Source organism: Furipterus horrens, unplaced genomic scaffold (genome assembly GCF_987537825.1).
Source record: "Furipterus horrens unplaced genomic scaffold, mFurHor1.1.pri manual_scaffold_4, whole genome shotgun sequence".
Lineage (NCBI taxonomy): Eukaryota > Metazoa > Chordata > Mammalia > Chiroptera > Furipteridae > Furipterus > Furipterus horrens.
The window spans coordinates 140,347,601-140,362,510 of NW_028327174.1; the positions used below are offsets into that span (position 1 = coordinate 140,347,601).

The window sequence follows — 14,910 nt, forward strand, 5'->3', positions numbered from 1 at the left end:
AATTGTAATACTTGTGCTATTTTTATACTTTTGAGTGAGATTTTTTTTTTTAATTTTTAAGTTCCTAAATTGAATGTTATGAAATAAACAAATTTAGATTCAATCCACTCAGGAGCAGATCTTTGACTAGTGTTGTTTTAAATTGAATTTAAACTTAAACTAGATTTAAGGATTACCATGATCTCCTTTTCCCTACCATTGCCTAGCAATCAATTACCATAGTTAATGAAGACCTGACACACTAAAAATTCTAAAATAAAAATACTGAAAAGCTTTAGTTTCATACTGTAAGTTTTAAATGGAAAAAATATATAACTAAGAAAATTTGATTACAGAAATATAGAATATATATAGTCAGTCTATCTAAAATTATATATAATATATAGTTGTCAAAATAGCCTGTTATCAAATTCTTAGCTAAGCTCTTTAAATATATATATGTTTATATATATATTCAATCTCATATGTATGTATACATTCCATCTAAAACGATTTCATGCAGGGATATTCATTATTACGAAAATGTTGACCAAAATTATAGCTCAAAAATATACACTCCACTTTTTTCTCCTGAGTTTTAATGAGATCTTGCCTAGATCTACCTGGAAGGACACAGAAGCTTAAGAATCTTAACTACTTGCAAGGTTCAGACAGCATTTTCTCTATAACCTCATCAAGGCCATTTGTTAAAAAGTTTTATCCACCAGGTAAAACAATGTCCTAGCCCAAAACTTCCCACTCTCAAAGTTGTAAATTAAAGGTATGATTTACTCTAAAGACCCAAAACCTACTAAGTCTTTTAGAGTACATTAGCCAAACCTTAAAACTACTGATACTTTGAAAACTTAATACTTGAGGGTTTGTGATTCTAAACGGGTTTTAAATATTTTTTAAAGTATAGTCTGAAGAACCAGAAGTACAAGGAGAAAGTGAAATCACTTATCCGATCATCCCTCATGTCAGATTATTCTTCTAACACCACAGGTAATTTGAATGGACGCCGCTGTGCTGTCGCATGGCATACAAGGACAGTGAAGATGGGATGGGGCAGGAACTATCAATAAGTAGTGGGGGTTAATTATTACTTACCGTTTATTGTTTATGATTATCAACTTTCATTTTTATAGCACAGTTACATGGATGAAGAACAGACAAAGGACATTTTGTTAAAGCATTTAGGCTTGTTAGCTGATGCTTAGTGGGAATATGTATCTAATATTTAGAATCGTTAGTTGATGCTAGTTGGAATACAAAATTTGAATAAAATTGTTCAAGCACCAAAGCACAAATAATAACAAAACAAACTTAAGGGAGAAAATTGCTTTGGAGTTCGACAGAAAAGTACTTAGGTTGTTAGCAGGTATCTTGAAATTTCTCTAGTCCAGCCTTTGCAGCACTCTTTTTCCTCAATATCCATGACAGAGACCCTTCCCCCCTCTACTTTGAACTTTCCAAGGCTCACTAGTACTCCAAAGAAGCCTTTCACTGTTGAGAAGCTTCAATTGCCAGGAGGAATCTGACTTCTAACATTTCAATTGTAGGTCCTAATCAAAGCAACAGTAAAGAAGCCTGGACTACATTCTACATAAAGGCTCTTCAAACATATTTACATATAAATGTGCAGATTCAAGCAGTGGCGCAAAGAAATAAAGGAAGATAAGTCCTTAGAATAACATTCACATAATTTCACTTCAGCTATCCTAGAGGAGGCAAGATAATTCAATTAAGAATTACTGGTTGAAAATATCATAAGCATTACTAATACAAGTAACCACAGTGAAAGAGTTTTAAATTTTTTTCAAACTCCGTCTTTGAAGTGCCATCTTTATGATTTTTGCCATACTCATAATAATTGCTACTGTTTGAATACTTTTCTTTAACTCACCTCTTAAGTTCAATGAAGTATTGTAAAAGGAATCTTTATATTATTACTATAAAAACCATGATCTATTTGTCACAAATAGAAACAAACATTAACAATAAATACATAACTCTCGTTGCCAACCTATTACCATGTCCAAACCAATGGTGGGAAAATGGTTTAAAATGTTTACATTGACTTTTGGGAGGAACATATTTAAAAATTATAAATTTTTTAAAGCATCCCACAGAATGTTACAGATGAAATGCTTTTAAACTGAAAAAGGTTAACATTAGTAGGAGTCAGGAAGATTATGGTCTGTCACTTATTAGTTGTGTATCCTTACCCTCGGTAAGCCTCAATTTCCACATCTGTAAAACAGAAGTATAAAGAGTGGATACCTCATAAGGCGTTACATAAATTAAAGGACTATGCAGTGCTAGGCATGAAGTGAGCCACAATGCATGCTAGCCACTAGCAGCAGTATTATTACTCCTACTAATATTTCTGCAGTTTGAGAAAATAAACATTAGCCATCTCCACACAGACCATTTTAGGTGACCTGGAAATCAAGGTCTTTAAAGATACTGTATTACTTCAGCAGATATAATATAACATACATAAATACATTGACTTTCTAGTGTTTAGAACTGCATTTCTGGGACTACTTAATATAGCCATGATACTTAAGAATCCAAAAGAGCATTTGCATATTTACCTGCACAGGAAAGTATAATTATAGTTTATGAAGTCATCTACCCCCATCTAACACTGACAATAATAGGAGCTATATCTAAAATACTATACATTCACACATATAAGTTTCATAAACTCTTTATGTTAGAGAATTTTACAGTAAAACACTTACAAACTTAGTTTTGCAAAGCTCTCTTGTGCATTATGCTTTTCTCGTTCATATGCACTTTCAACTTCTTTGAATTTATTCTTGATCATTTCCAAATCAGCAACAGCTTCTGCTTGGCTGCCCTTTTCAACCTGCAAAGCTCCTTCAAGGTCTCGAATCCACAACTACCAGACAACAGAGAAGTAATCAAAGTAAGCAAGGAAATGCTAGTAGCATCAATCTCAAACTGAGTAGAATCTTTTATCAACAGCAGATTATCATTCATCAAAACACTTCTTTTCGCTTAGATATAAAAGGGGAAATAAACAAAGGCAGTTCATCCCTTTCTCAACAAGTTTAAAGGAGAGGAGGAGAAGTGGAAGAATAAAGCTAACTATGCCAAGGAAAAGGACAGGCTGATATGATATAACCTGCTCCATCCAAGTGCCTAATTTTGACTTCCTAATCCATTTTGACGCTTCTTTTATAAAATATAATAAATTAAGTGGTTTTTTTAAAACTAAAGGGAACTATACTTCCTCTCTTATGAAAAAAAATCATAGGCTTTTTAAGCCTACGAAAGTTAACACATCTTTTTATTCCTGGAGATTTCTTACTGTAAAAAGTAAAGTTCTTATTGTCAAGTAGTACTATTTGACTGAAATATTTATGGGTATGGCAGTATGATATCTGGGAGCTGCTTCAAAATAATCTGAAGGTAAAGGAGTGGGGAGGGTAATAGGTTAAATATAATTGGCCAAAAGTAAATCCTAAAGCTAAGTAATGGGTATATGGGGGGGTTCAGCTCACTATTGTCTCTATTTTTGCATATGCTTGAAATTTTATATAACATTTTAAGTATTGTATTCCCTTTCTATACCAACAATAGAGAAAGTGCCTTCCCATAAAAGAATATGTAGCTGTAAAAGGGGAGCAAAACAACTTTTAAAAGTTTTCTATGTAATGTTAATATATATTCAAAAGAGCCGATCATCATATATAGTATGCTATAATTCTAGTAAACAAATGAAAAAAAAAGATTAAGTAGCAGGCAAGAGGATAGAGTAATGGGAAGGAGAGGAGTAAAAGCAAAAGTTCTCGACCATTTAGTACTGTTTTGATTTTTGAAGTATGGGGATATTTTGCCTTTTCAGAAAATTAAATTAAAAATAGTTGGCTTAAGTTCAAAAAAAGAGGGAGGTAGCAAAATGTTTCACACTAGATAGGTGAGGGGCTGTAGAACCACAGAATCAGGTTTGAATCCCAGCTCTGCAAATTAACTTATATGACCTTGCGCATATTACTAAAGTTCCAAAAATCTGAGTTTTCTCATATGTAAACAGTAAACAATAATAAAAATAGCAACAATATACAAACTATCTACAGGGCTGCTAAAGAGATTTAATGAAATAATATTTATTTAATATTAATGTATTTAATAGTAAATACCCTGGCTGGTTTGGCTCAGTGGATTGAGCATCGGCCTGCGAGCTAAGTGTTGCTGGTTCGATCTTCCAGTCAGGGCACATCAGAGAAGGAAAACTCTGACTCCAAAAAACCTCCGCTGCCTTGCGGCATACCTCTTCAGGGGAAAGGCTAAGGGAGTAAACCCCGACAGAAAATCCGGAGCCGGAGTCCCTAAGGCGGTTTGACGTTGTAGTCAACACCGGCAACTCCTGCGGTGCACCTGAAGCCAAGCTGTACTGACTCCGTCTTTCCCTTGGACCCTTCAGCTGCGAAGAGAGGGGGGGTCTGCTGCATGGGCAACAGCAGACCCTCCATATCACCCTGCCCAGGCTCTGTAGCTTCAGCTTCACTGGAGAGGACACTCCAGCGTCATCGCAAGTTGTCGATTCAACACGGGAGGAGACAGATACCGTGTCACTCCCGAGTCGGACTGCCCAGCCATTCTCGGCGGTGCAGATAGACTCTTAAGAAGCTACGCCATCGTCTCTCGAGACGGACGGCTGCCGACAATTTAATAGTAAATATATCATATTTATTTAATAAATGTTTAAATTTTTAAGCACTTCATAAGTGCCAGGCAATATATATATAATAATTATTGAAAGATACAGTCTTAGCTCTGGAGGAGCTCAGAGTCTTTAGGAGAGAATAGACTACAAGGACGTGAGGTAAGTGCTTCCTGTCATAAAGGCTACCACAAAGGCCATGAAATCAGAGAAAAGCTTTGAATTCTGCGTGGGACCAGCCTCCCAGAGATGGCAAAAGACAACCTGAGTTAGGAAAGGAGAACTTGCCAGGAAATGAAGCCTAGGACAATATGAAAATGGTTCATAAATTAACCTATACAAATAATAATCACAAGAAATCCTCTTTCTAATTATGCAAATGTATTTTGGAACCATTAAAACATTTATTTTTACACTAAAGTGAGGAAGTAGAACAAATATGTAGACACAACTTTGTAAATTTTCAAACTTGGTCTTTTAAACTTTATTTTTCTCTGTTTTGTCTAAATCCAATGTTTACAAGTAAAATAAACATAAGGGACTTCCGCCAAGATGGAGACCTAAACAGACATGCTGTGTTTCCCTCCACAACAAAGAAGGAATATAACTACCTCAAAACTAGAGACAACTAGAAGTTCCAGAAAATCAAGCTGCATGGAAGTCCAACAAACAAAGATATAAAGAAGAGATACTCATCCAGACAGGTAGAAGGGGCAGAGCTGGGACAGAGAGGATTCGGTGCTGTGGTGGCAGCAGTGGCAGGCTGGCAGAAAGCACAGTCACACATTTTTAAAAATCGGGAGACACACCTGGGGAGCGCTCCCAGCACCAGACCAGCCTGCGCAGCTCATTGTCCCGGCATCATTGCTTTTGACTGTGCAAACCGGTGGGGGTTGGGGCAGAGGAAGAAACTGCCAGTCTTTCAGCAGAGTACACTTGTTTAAAGGGCCCCCACCATCCTAGAACATCCACAGACCCACCCACTCTGGGAACGACAGCCAGGGCAACAACTAGAGGGGCACCAGTCCCATGCGGGAGTGGGAGAAATGCCTGGAAAAGGGGTGAGCACTGAACAGGCGGCATTGTTCCCTCTCAGACCCCTCCTCCACATACAGTGCCACAACATGGTGAAACGGGTCGCCCTCTACTGACAAATACCTAAGGCTCTGCCCCTTACAATGTAACGGGTACGACAGCTCTACCTAAGACACAGAGGCAAACAGACACAGAGGCAAACACAGAAGCCTGTCAAAATGAGATGAGAAAGTATGGCCCAAAATGGGGAACGGATCAAGGTTCCAGTGGGAGAACTAGGCGACAAGGAGATAGCCAACCAAACAAACGAGGAGATAGCCAACCTAACAGATGCAGAGTTCAAAACACTGGAGATAAAGATGCTCACAGGCTTGACAGATATGCTTAAGTACAGCAAACACATTAGGGAAGAAGTGAAGGCTATGCTAAATGAAATGAAGGAAAATCTTCATAAAACCAATGGTGAAAGGAAGGAAACCAGGGTTCAAATCAATGATTTAGAACATAAGAAAGAAATAAACAGTCAACCAGTACAAAATGAGAAAACAAGAATTGAAAAAAATTAGGCAAGGCTTAGGAACCTCTGGGACAACTTTAAATGTGCCAATATCTGAACCATAGGGGTGCCAGAAGGAGAAGAGCAAGAGAAAAAAATTGAAAACTTATATGAGAAAATAATGAAGGAAAACTCCATATTTGGAGAAGGAAACAGACATACAAGTTCAGGAAGCACAGAGAGTCCCAAACAAGCTAAACCCAAAAAGGACCACAACAAGACACATCATAATTAAAATCCCAAAGGTCAAAGATAGAATCTTAAAAGCAGCAAGAGAAAAGCAGAGAGCTACCAACAGTGGGGTGCCTATAAGACTGTCAGCTGATTTCTCAAAAGAAACTTTGCAGGCAAGAAGGGACTGGCAAGAAGTATTCAAGGTGATGAAAAGCAAGGACTTACAACCAAGATTACTCTATCCAGCAAAGCTATCATTTAGGATGGAAGGGCAGAGAAACTGCTTCCCAGAAAAGGTAAAGCTAAAGGAGTTCATCATCACCAAGCCACTATTATATGAAATGTCAAAGGGACTTAACTTAAGAAAAAGATCAAAATTATGAACATTAAAATGACAACAAACTCACAACTATCAACACCTGAATCTAAAAAATAAAAACAAAATCCAACTAAGCAAACCAGAACAGGAACAGAATCATAGGTATGGGGATCATTTGGAGGGTTATCAGCTGGGAGAGGGGAGGGGGAGAAATGGGGAAATGATGCAAGGATTAAGAAGCATAATTGGTTGGTACAAAATAGATAGGAGGAAGTTAAGAATATATAAGAAAGGGTGAAGCCAAAGAACTTATATTCATGACCCATGGCCATGAACAAAGGGGAGGTAGGATTGCTGGAGGGAAGTGGGGTACTAGGCAGAGGGGAACAAAGGGAAAAAAATTTGGGACCACTGTAACAACATAATCAAAATATACTTAAAAAAAACATAGGAAACATTTTCTTCTGGTGCATTGCTATATTCTTTCACAAAATAAGCACATTCAATCAGAAATGATAAACCAATCCAAATGAAAGAAAAATTAACTTCAAAATAACAATTCTGAGTCAACAATTTGAAACTACTTTCTCATTTTTATGACACAGTATCCAAACGAATTTAATAACAGAATACTTCAAACATATATTTAACTATAATTTATGATAATGTGATTAATTACAATTATTGGTAGTCTCATTTGTTTTTAAACTAGTCTGAAATGAAATTTTACTAGGTGTACCTCACTGAAAATACTTGTTAATGTTTATAGATGTAAGGTTCAAATACAAACTTCTGCTTTTTTCCTAAGTCATAGGATATCAAATATTAATGTGAACTACATAATTAAAAATACATGTAGTAATTTCCATTTTTAGATCTATCAACTATTCCCAATGATACAGGTACGAAGAAAAACTTAATTTTGAATTATACTTCTTTCATGAAATTAAAACTTCAACTTTATTGCTCTGGCTGGTGGTGCTCAGTGGATTGAGCATCGGCCTGCAAACTAAAAGGTCACCACTTCGATTTCCAGTCAGGGCACATGCCTGGGTTGCGGGCCAGGTCCTCAGCTGGGGGCGCATGAGAGGCAACCCATCATTGTAGCTTACTGTTAGCATTTTGTGTGATCCAATATTTTTTTTTAAGAAAAAGCTTATCTATACAAGTTTGCTTAATATACAGACACATTCAAATACTTGCTTCTGAGAATTTTGCAGTTTACAGGGTCATTTCATTAAAAATAAAAGTTATATAAAGTATAAAATCTTACAAATTTAGTTGCATATCATGTAAAGACTTATTAAAACAATAAAGTGAAACTGCAATTTTCTAGTAATAAAAATTTAATATAGGGGAAAGTCTAAGTCTTAAAAACAAACCCAAATTAAATTAAGGAACTTTATACTCATGGAACTTTATGTAAAATTTTATTTACAGCGTAGGCTATTTGCAGGTCAGACTAGGTCCATGGGTAGTGGTTTGCCAACGCCCAGTTAAAATTCATCACTTCACTCAGAAATTCCTTCTCATTCTCTAAGAAAAGGAAAAGGACACTTTTCTAAGGATGCCTTCATCTAATTCCCCTCTCAGATAACCCTTCTGTTTATTATGTTCCCACAGGATTTCAGTATTTCATATTACTAGCTATACATCTATCTATATACCCAAATCTATATAGTATTTCTGGTAATGGAAGTCTCAAAAGAAGCTCCTTCACCTTTTATACCTTCAGCTTTTAATACACTGAAAGCCAATATGCACAGGATATTTTCAAAAATAAATTCATCCCATGGCTGTTGATAAAAAGAACACTCTGATCAGCAAATCTTTCTGGGCCAGATCGTAAATATTCTGAACTCGGCAGGCCATGAGGTATCTGTCGCCAACTACTGCACTTCACCGTTGTGGCATAAAACTCGGCAAGATAAAAAGTCACAAGAACAGGCAGTGAAATCGGGCCTCTGGGCTGGACTGTGCAAACATCTCCTCCAATATAGTAAAGACTATCCTCAACTATATCCTTATAGTAAAGAAGATAATGAGTGTCTTAACAATATGTTATCTGCCCCCCCCCCAATTTAAATGCACACCTTGGTTCTCTGAACATAACTCTGTTTTCCCCAGCTTAATAAAATCCATACAAATAAAATTTGTTTACATTTTACCTGAATAATTTCAGAGTTGAATTTTGATTCCAAATGTGCTGCTCTTTCTGCTTCAATATTTTCTTCCAATTTCCTCACCCTTAGAGTAGCTGCCTGAAAGCAAATTAAAAGTTTAAAGTAAACATCGGTGTTTAAAGTGGATATGGATTACTACAATCTAGAGTTGTAATTAATACTTTAGATTACCATGACCTCCTCTTTTTTTTACTTTGCAGGAGTGTAAAAATCATGTAAAAAATCTTGTAAAAATCATGCTCAGGAAGAATGCTCAAGAGCTTGCTTTCTTTTTCCTGTTTACTGAGAAATACTTTACATATAGTAAGCTACACATATTGAAAATGTATAATTTCATACACTTTGACACATATAGACACCCACAAAAGTATTGCCATAATCAAGGCTGGAAATATTGCCATTATCCCTTGAAATTTCACAACAACGTGGTGAAGGCGGTGAGGGGGACTGGGTGGAGGGAGGCAAAGGGCTGGGGGAACGGGGAATATCTGTAATAGTCTCGAGGATAAAATAAATAAATAAAATAGAATAACCAAGCTAGAGGTTATGAATGGGGGATTGGTATTCATGAAATAATTACTGGCCATTAGTTGATAAATGCTGAAGCTGAGTAATAGATACATGGGGGTAATTACAGTATTCTTTCTACTTTCATGTGTTATTTAAACTTTCCATATTGAAAAGTTCTTTCAAATAGAAACAAAAGCAAAGATATTAAGGTTATGAGGACATATGGTGCTGGTATCATTATTCACCCAGCAAAATTATATTTGACAACAAAAAAATCTTTAGAATGAATTAAGTCATTCATACCTAATCAGAAAAAGTAAATGAATAGGCAGGACTTTAAATCAATCAATTTCTACCTAATTGTTGAGATATTAAAATAAATCAAAGAAAATATTCTCTTCATACTTGCTTCTACTTTTTTCAAAACATGTATCACACTACATATTAGGCCCATGGGATATTATTAGCTATTATATGAAAAAGCAGTTTTATCATCATTAGGATGTGAGAAACAGAGGATTAAAGCCAAACAATTATCTTTACTAAAGGACTTCTCAAATATTAACATGACAATATTGAAAAAGAACAAAGTTGGAAGACTTACACAACCTGGTTTCAAAACTACAACAAAGCTACAGTGATCAAACAGTGGGGAACTGGCACAAGGACAGACATTTATACCCATAGAGAACTGAGAGTCCAGAAGTAAACTTGTATGTCAATGGTCAATTGATTCTTGACCAGGGTGCCAAAACCATTCAATGAAAAAACAGATTTTTTCATTAAATGGTGCTAAGACAACTGGATATACACACATAGAAGAATACATTTGGACCACTATCTCCCATAATATATTAAAATAAATTCAAAAGAGATCAATGATCTAAATAAAACAACTAAAACCATAAAACTCTTTGAAGAAAACAGGAATAAAGCTTCATGACCTCAGGTTTGAAAACAGATTCTGAAATAAGACACCGAAAGTATCAGCAACAAAAGAAAAAACGTAAACCGGGCTTCATCAAAATTTAAAACTTTTTTATCATCAAAGGACATTATCAAGAAAGTGAAAAGAAAACCTAGAGAAAATGGGAGAAAATATTTACAAATCATATGCCTGATAAGGGTCTAGTATCTATAATATATAAAGAACTCTTACCAAAAAAAGATTATTAGTCATCAGGGAAATGCAAATCAAAACCACAAAGAGATGCATCTTCACACGCACTATGATGGCTATAATTTTTAAAATGGAAAATAACGATATTGTGAGGATGTAGAGAAATTGGAAGCCACATACATTATTAGTAGTGGGAAGGTAAAATGGTCTCACCACTATGGAAAACATTTTGACAGTTCCTCAAAAACGTTAAACAGAGTTACCATAGGATCCAACAGCTCTATTCCTGAGTATATACCAAAGAGAAATAAAAATATGTTTAAACAAAATCTTATACACAAATGTTTATACATTTTTTATAATAGCCAGAGATGGAAACAACCCAAATGTCCATCAATTGATGAATGAATAAACAAAATGTGATATGTCCATACAATGGAATATTATTCAGCCATAAAAAGGAATTAAGTACCAATACATGGTATATCTTAGATGAACCATGAAAATATATGTCAAGTGAAAGGACCCAGAAACAAAGACCACGTACTGTATGACTTCATTTACATAAAATATCCCGAGTAAACAAATCTATAGAAATAGAAAGTGTATTAGTTACACTTTGCCAGTAAGTAGGGGCAAGTGGAAAGAACAAGAAGTGACTGCTAATAAACATGAAGTTTCTTATTGGAGTGATGAGAATGTTCCAGAATTAGATAGTGGTGATGTTGCACAACTTCGGGGCTATACTACTAACCACTGAATTGTATACTTTAAAAAGGGTTAATGATATGATATATGAAGTATATCTAAAAAAATAAAACAATTAATGAGCATAAGAACCAAAGACAATGTCAAAGAAGTGAAAGCCACTTAAATCAAGCTTCTTGTTATCTGAAAAAAGTTCCCTCTAAGTGCTGATTCTGAATCCTTAGAACAAGGGGTCCCCATTGGTTATAGGTATAAAAAATGGTACCTATTAAAGCAGAGAAATGTTTAGGTTTAGCCAGATTAAAATGAGCATTACCTGAGGTAGGCCCAGTATCAATATAAATAAATAAGTAAACAAACAAAATAACACTACAAGATGAAGTTCCTATTCTTAAAGAATTAAAGATTAGCCCTGGCTGGTGTGGCTCAGTGGATTAAGCACCAGATTGTGAACCAAAAGGTCGTGAGTTTGATTCCCAGTCAGGGCATATGCCTGGGTTGCAGGCCAAAGGCATCTCTCCCTCTCTTTCTCCCTCCCTTCTCCTCTCTCTAAAAATAAATGAATAAAATCTTTTTTAAAAGAATTAATGATTAAAGTCAACTTTCTCTCTATTCAGTGTGTTCGTTTTAGGTTCCAGAAGTCAGAAGAAGTCTAACCAGTCACAAGAAAATAGCCCATAGACATTGAGAATAAAGGGTTAGAACAAGGAATAGCTAACAAAGGGCAGATAGAGGAAAAAACCAGTCTATCAATGCTAATCTACTTTTTAGATTTCAAAAAACATACATGTTTACCTATCAAAGTAGTAGTCTTATATGTTATTAAAATATGAAATATTCAGTATTTCATGATAAAAGAATCAAAAATCAGTCTTTTCATTTCTTGTGTATATGTTATGTCATATTAATTAATTAGTTACCTCATTTTCACTCCAAGTCAAGAAGAGGTTGTTTTTCCTGTCTAGACCAAAATGAAATGGGTTGAAATAATAAACTAGAGATCACATTTTTATTTTCACACTTTCCTACTTTGAATGAAATATCCAGAAGAAAACAAGTTTAAAAATTGTTTATTATTACTAAAACTATCAATTCATCAGTAAAGAAAGAAACACAATCTTCAAATCTTTAAATAAAATCATTCCAAGAGCGGGCTTTGTTGTTAGACATTATTAAATTAAAGTAGCCCTCCTGATAAATATTTTAAATCTTCTAGTCTGGTAAATTAATTCTTATATCCAGCAGAGGGTGCTAAAGGAACATCAACGTGCTATTCACAAAAAAAAACGTTTTTTTCCAATAACCTAAGGTAACCAGCACAACAATCGTAACTGTCTCATTAGTATCCAATCCTAATGTAACCCACAAAGCAAGGGCAGAAAGAAAGCATAATGCAATTCAGATTAAAATACAAAACCCTGCACAAATTCATATCTACCACAAGTCAACTACACACAGGTTTGTCTGTCATACAAGCAGAGTTCTTTATGTCACACAACAGTCACAAAGCTAACCCTTTATTAGCTGATCCTCATATCCTTTCCTACAGCAATATACTGCTAAGATATTTTCAGTTCAGTAAATACTATATGTTCATCATACCTAATTTTTTTAAATTTTATGACATGTCTGATTAAATCACAATATACCCCATTAGATCATCTATTTCACTTAAGAAAAGTGTTCATTATCTGAAGAAGGCTACAGATTGATGTCTCCTATCCAGTCTTTGATACATGTTGTCTTATTATAACACAGGGCAAGAGCTGCAGGCTCCAATTCAGCAGCCAAATTAACCAAACATTTCAAGACATTTGTTCTCCACACCACATTTGTTCCCACGGCTTCCATGGGACTGTTCCAAAAGTTTCACAAAAGTTATAAAAACATATGTATACAATTGATTTGCTGAAAGACTGGGCAAAATAGCTCCTACCACATTCTTCTCTCCTCAAAACAAATATATCCAGTTTAGAGGATACATGTGAACTGAAAGGAATTAGTCAAGCAGTAAAACTTGGGTATAGACTTTAACCCACTAAAGTGAACACCAAGAAAAATACGGGACACTGCTGCCTGCTCGTCGCCAGCTCCACGAGCTCCCCAGAATCCTTGTAGTCAACCCCACTGGCCTGTCTCAGGCTGTTTGACAAAGCTGCTGAGGAAGTTAAAGCACCTCAAGGCCAAGCCAGCAGACAGACAGATGCCTGTTCATCTATAGTCACTACAAACAAGCGACTGTGGGTGACAGAAACACAGAATGGCCTGAGATGTTGGACCTCAAAGGCAAGGCCAAGTGGAATGCCTGAAATAAGCTGAAAGGGATTTCCAAGGAAGATGCCATGACAGCTTACCTCAACGAAGTAGAAGAACGGAAGAAAAAATATGGAACATAAGAACTACATTTGGCTGCCAGCCACACATTTCATCTACACTGATTTCATGCCATTTTTCTAACAACGTGGATGAAGTGCAGTAATGAAATTAACCCTCTTCTTCAACACTGTTCAGGATACGGCTCTAACAGATCTGGGGCTGAAATGGTTACGAACCTTGCTGAGTAGTTTAGATGAATTAAAAATGCATTAAAAAAGAAAAGAAAAGAAAAATAGGGGAAGAACTATCACACAAACTAGTTAGAGATTTCTCAGTAGTGTGTTATGCAGCACTGTTTCCATATAGTTGCACAAAGTTTACCTGAAATGGCAACAGCTATCTAAATAGAAAGTGGCTATTTAACTATTTTCCCAGATTTTATCACCTGGTATTTCCATTAATGGACATTTTTGCAAGTAATCAATATAGTAATAATTCATTTTCAAAAAAATGATTCTAAAGGACTGAATCATCATAGACTGATTACATCTATAATAATTATTTTAGTGGTAAGTGTATTTTGTTATATTTTAGGCGCCATAACTAACTTATCATATGCGTATTAACACACCTATAAGCATTTTCATTTTAAGTAAGGGAAAAAAGACCTACCTGTGTCGTGGATGAAAACTGATTTGCCTCTAAGAGACACTCCTTATTCTTCTCTGGTATGAATTACAATTAATTTGCAACTGTTTTATTAATGGCAAGACCATACTTGTTTTCCAGAATCCTCTAGGTTATTTTTCATAAACAGGGTCACTTAAAGCAGTCCTCACTCTAAAATTGCACAGCAGTTTCAAGAAATAGCTGAATGTGGAAAAATTCAGAGCTCTTTGTGTCCATCACCTTAACCATGGTTAACTGTGCAGTTTGAGGAGAGAAACCTCGAAGTTATCTCTGAGGATGGCAATGGTCAGAGCCCTGAAAGTCTCAGAATTGACATGTGGAGGCAGCAGGACGACTACAGTAACAAACTGGAAAACGCAGCGACATTCTTACTCACAGGAATGAATAATGAAGTATGCCACGCAAATTGTAAAATAGTTTAATGCAAAAAAGGTTTCTATTACTTTTAGGTATAATAAAATAAATCAGATAACAAAAATAGGAAATTTCAGGAACAGAATTTGTAGATCACAAATTCTAATTAGCATGGTAGTAAATTAATTTGGCATCTTTACCTTTTCTGAAAACAAAAACTTTCTGCATTTAACAAAATTTTTAATGAACCTACAATCTGATAATCCA

At 35.4% G+C, this 14,910-nt stretch overlaps 1 protein-coding gene and 1 pseudogene across 1 annotated transcript in view; one reads left to right on the top strand and one right to left on the bottom strand.

Moving 5' to 3' along the window:
- CCDC171 (coiled-coil domain containing 171) overlaps positions 1–14,910 on the bottom strand; it is a 298,734-nt gene that overhangs the window by 224,370 nt on the left and 59,454 nt on the right. The window contains exons 8-9 of the mRNA XM_090274081.1: positions 8,931–9,023; positions 2,730–2,890 (exon numbers count right to left, since the gene is read on the bottom strand). Coding sequence (XP_090130207.1) covers positions 2,730–2,890; positions 8,931–9,023 — 254 coding nt within the window. The remainder of the gene's footprint in view (positions 1–2,729; positions 2,891–8,930; positions 9,024–14,910) is intronic.
- On the top strand, positions 9,073–13,679 carry LOC150012949 (acyl-CoA-binding protein pseudogene; annotated as a pseudogene).